At 59.2% G+C, this 1946-nt stretch overlaps 1 protein-coding gene across 1 annotated transcript in view; it reads right to left on the bottom strand.

The window, feature by feature from the left end:
- The window catches only part of MXRA7 (matrix remodeling associated 7), a gene marked incomplete at its 5' end in the record, with an annotated part of 22531 nt that extends 21157 nt beyond the window's left edge, over positions 1–1374 (bottom strand). Inside the window, one exon of the mRNA XM_029083939.1 lies at positions 1279–1374. Coding sequence (XP_028939772.1) covers positions 1279–1374 — 96 coding nt within the window. The remainder of the gene's footprint in view (positions 1–1278) is intronic.
- Positions 1375–1946: the final 572 nt, after the last annotated feature.

Genomic DNA, 1946 nt, shown 5'->3' with positions numbered 1-1946 from the left:
TCCTCCTGCATCCTTCCCAGCCCCGAGCATCCCGCTCAGAGTGACGGGGCAAAGCACACGGGAAGGAGGGGAAGGAGCACGGAGGGAGCCTGGCAAGATGCCACACTGCTGAGCACATGGGAAAGGTTGGGGTGAAGGAGACCTGAGGGACATAAAGACAGTCTGGGGAGGGAAGGACCTTGGGCAGAGCCGAGGCTTTGTGACACACAGCTTTAGATAAACTGCCAGAGTGCGGTATGCAGCTCCGACCCAGAACTGGGTTAGTTTGTCATCGGTGAGGAATGTGCATTATTCACAGCCATTTGGCTTCTTCTCGCCACCCTGCTCTCAGGCTCCCCAGAAGGACACGTCGCCAGGACCCCCGCCCCCCCCCCGCAGCCACCACTATTTTGGGCCATGCTTCCAAACATGGGCACTTCCCACTGGACACCCAGGCTTCCCCCAGGACGGCTGGGAGCAAGGCAGCACCCAAAGGAGAGGCCTCAGGGAGGGTGCAGGGAGGGGATGCTCAGCCCTGGCCCCAGGGACTCAGCCATGAGCCTGGAACAGCAGGTTCCCATCACGTCCATCTCCCTGTGGATGCCCCTGGGGAGACCCGACCCCCCAGGAGCCAGCACAAGAAGGGATATTCTAACCTGTTCCCTGCCCAGGAACTGAACATTTCTGAGCATTTCACAGTGGAAGCAAGTAGGAATTTGGGTGCCAATCCTCCAAGGAAGGAAAATATCTCTACTCCAACCCAGAGGAAGAAATGTTTGATGGGAACAGAGAGGGAGCAGCGGGGGATGCCAGGCTGGCAACAGCAACATGCCATGGCCATGACTGTGCTGGGAACCCCCAGCTTGTGGCAGCCGGTAGCTCGCTGCAGCCCAACATTTTTCTGCTTGGATGGCTTAAAGGCAGATGCCAGCACCTCCCTTCCCCCCATGCTGCCTCGACATCTCCATCTGTCCACCTTGCTGGGGCCACTTACTGCCTCACAGCCATCTCTGTGCCACCAGCAGAGCCACCCAGATTGCCTTAGCGTGACCCCACTCGCTGTCCCCCAGCAGTAGGCACATCCAAGCAGCACATTTGCACCTGGAGCACTGTTTCTCTCTGCTTTAAATGGGTCAAGCCATTAAAATCCCACCCAAACCCCCCCCAGGGGAGTGCAGTGGGCAGGCTTTGCCCCCTCCATGGCCACTGCTACCCCAGGATGATGTCCCATCCACACAGGGACACCAGAACACTGGTCATTGTGCCACCCTCCCCAGGCTGGTTCTCCATCCCACGCACCTCTGCCTTGCTGGAAAGCGCTGCAGAGCCGCACTCATCCTCTGCCTGTCCCACGTGTTCGAGGATGGACGCAGGTGAGGCACCCAAAGGTGGTATCTGGAAAGAGGCAAAAGCTTTTGAGCACAAACAGCCCCAAGCCCTCCTTGTGCTTAACCAACCAGCCCTGGCAGCATCAGCTCTCGCAGACAAATCTCTGGACAGGGCCAGCAGCCCACCTTGCCCCAGTGCCTGAGCCCACACTGCCTCCAATCCATGTGCCAAGCCATGGCATGGCTCCTGGAGTGAGGAACACCAGAGACCTTCAGTGCCCAGCCCTGGAGCCAAGGTTTGGAGCTCGTGAGCTGCCCTCCACAGCAGCCCCATCCCACGGGACCAGGACCCTTGCAAGGAGCCATTGGTGAGCACTGGGCTCGGCTGCCTGGGAGTCCTGGCAGAGCTGGAGGCAGCTGCCTGGGACGCTGATGCAGCAGATTGGGGCTAGCAGGAGGGGAGAGGAGAGGAAGGACATGGTGCATTCAGTTCATTAACACTTGCAAGGCCTGCTCTGCCTTCTCCATCACCAAGTCATACCCCCTTGAAACCCTCCCATCCCTCCACTGCAATCCCAGAGCTGGGGCTTCCCTGCCCGCTCAGCCCCACATCAGCTTTGGAAACAGAATGGCCTCAGT

This window comes from Antrostomus carolinensis, unplaced genomic scaffold (assembly GCF_000700745.2).
Source record: "Antrostomus carolinensis isolate BGI_N321 unplaced genomic scaffold, ASM70074v2 scaffold21932, whole genome shotgun sequence".
NCBI classification, from domain to species: domain Eukaryota; kingdom Metazoa; phylum Chordata; class Aves; order Caprimulgiformes; family Caprimulgidae; genus Antrostomus; species Antrostomus carolinensis.
The sequence above is the reverse complement of the archived record's forward strand: the minus strand, read 5'-3'. Positions and strand labels throughout refer to the sequence as shown.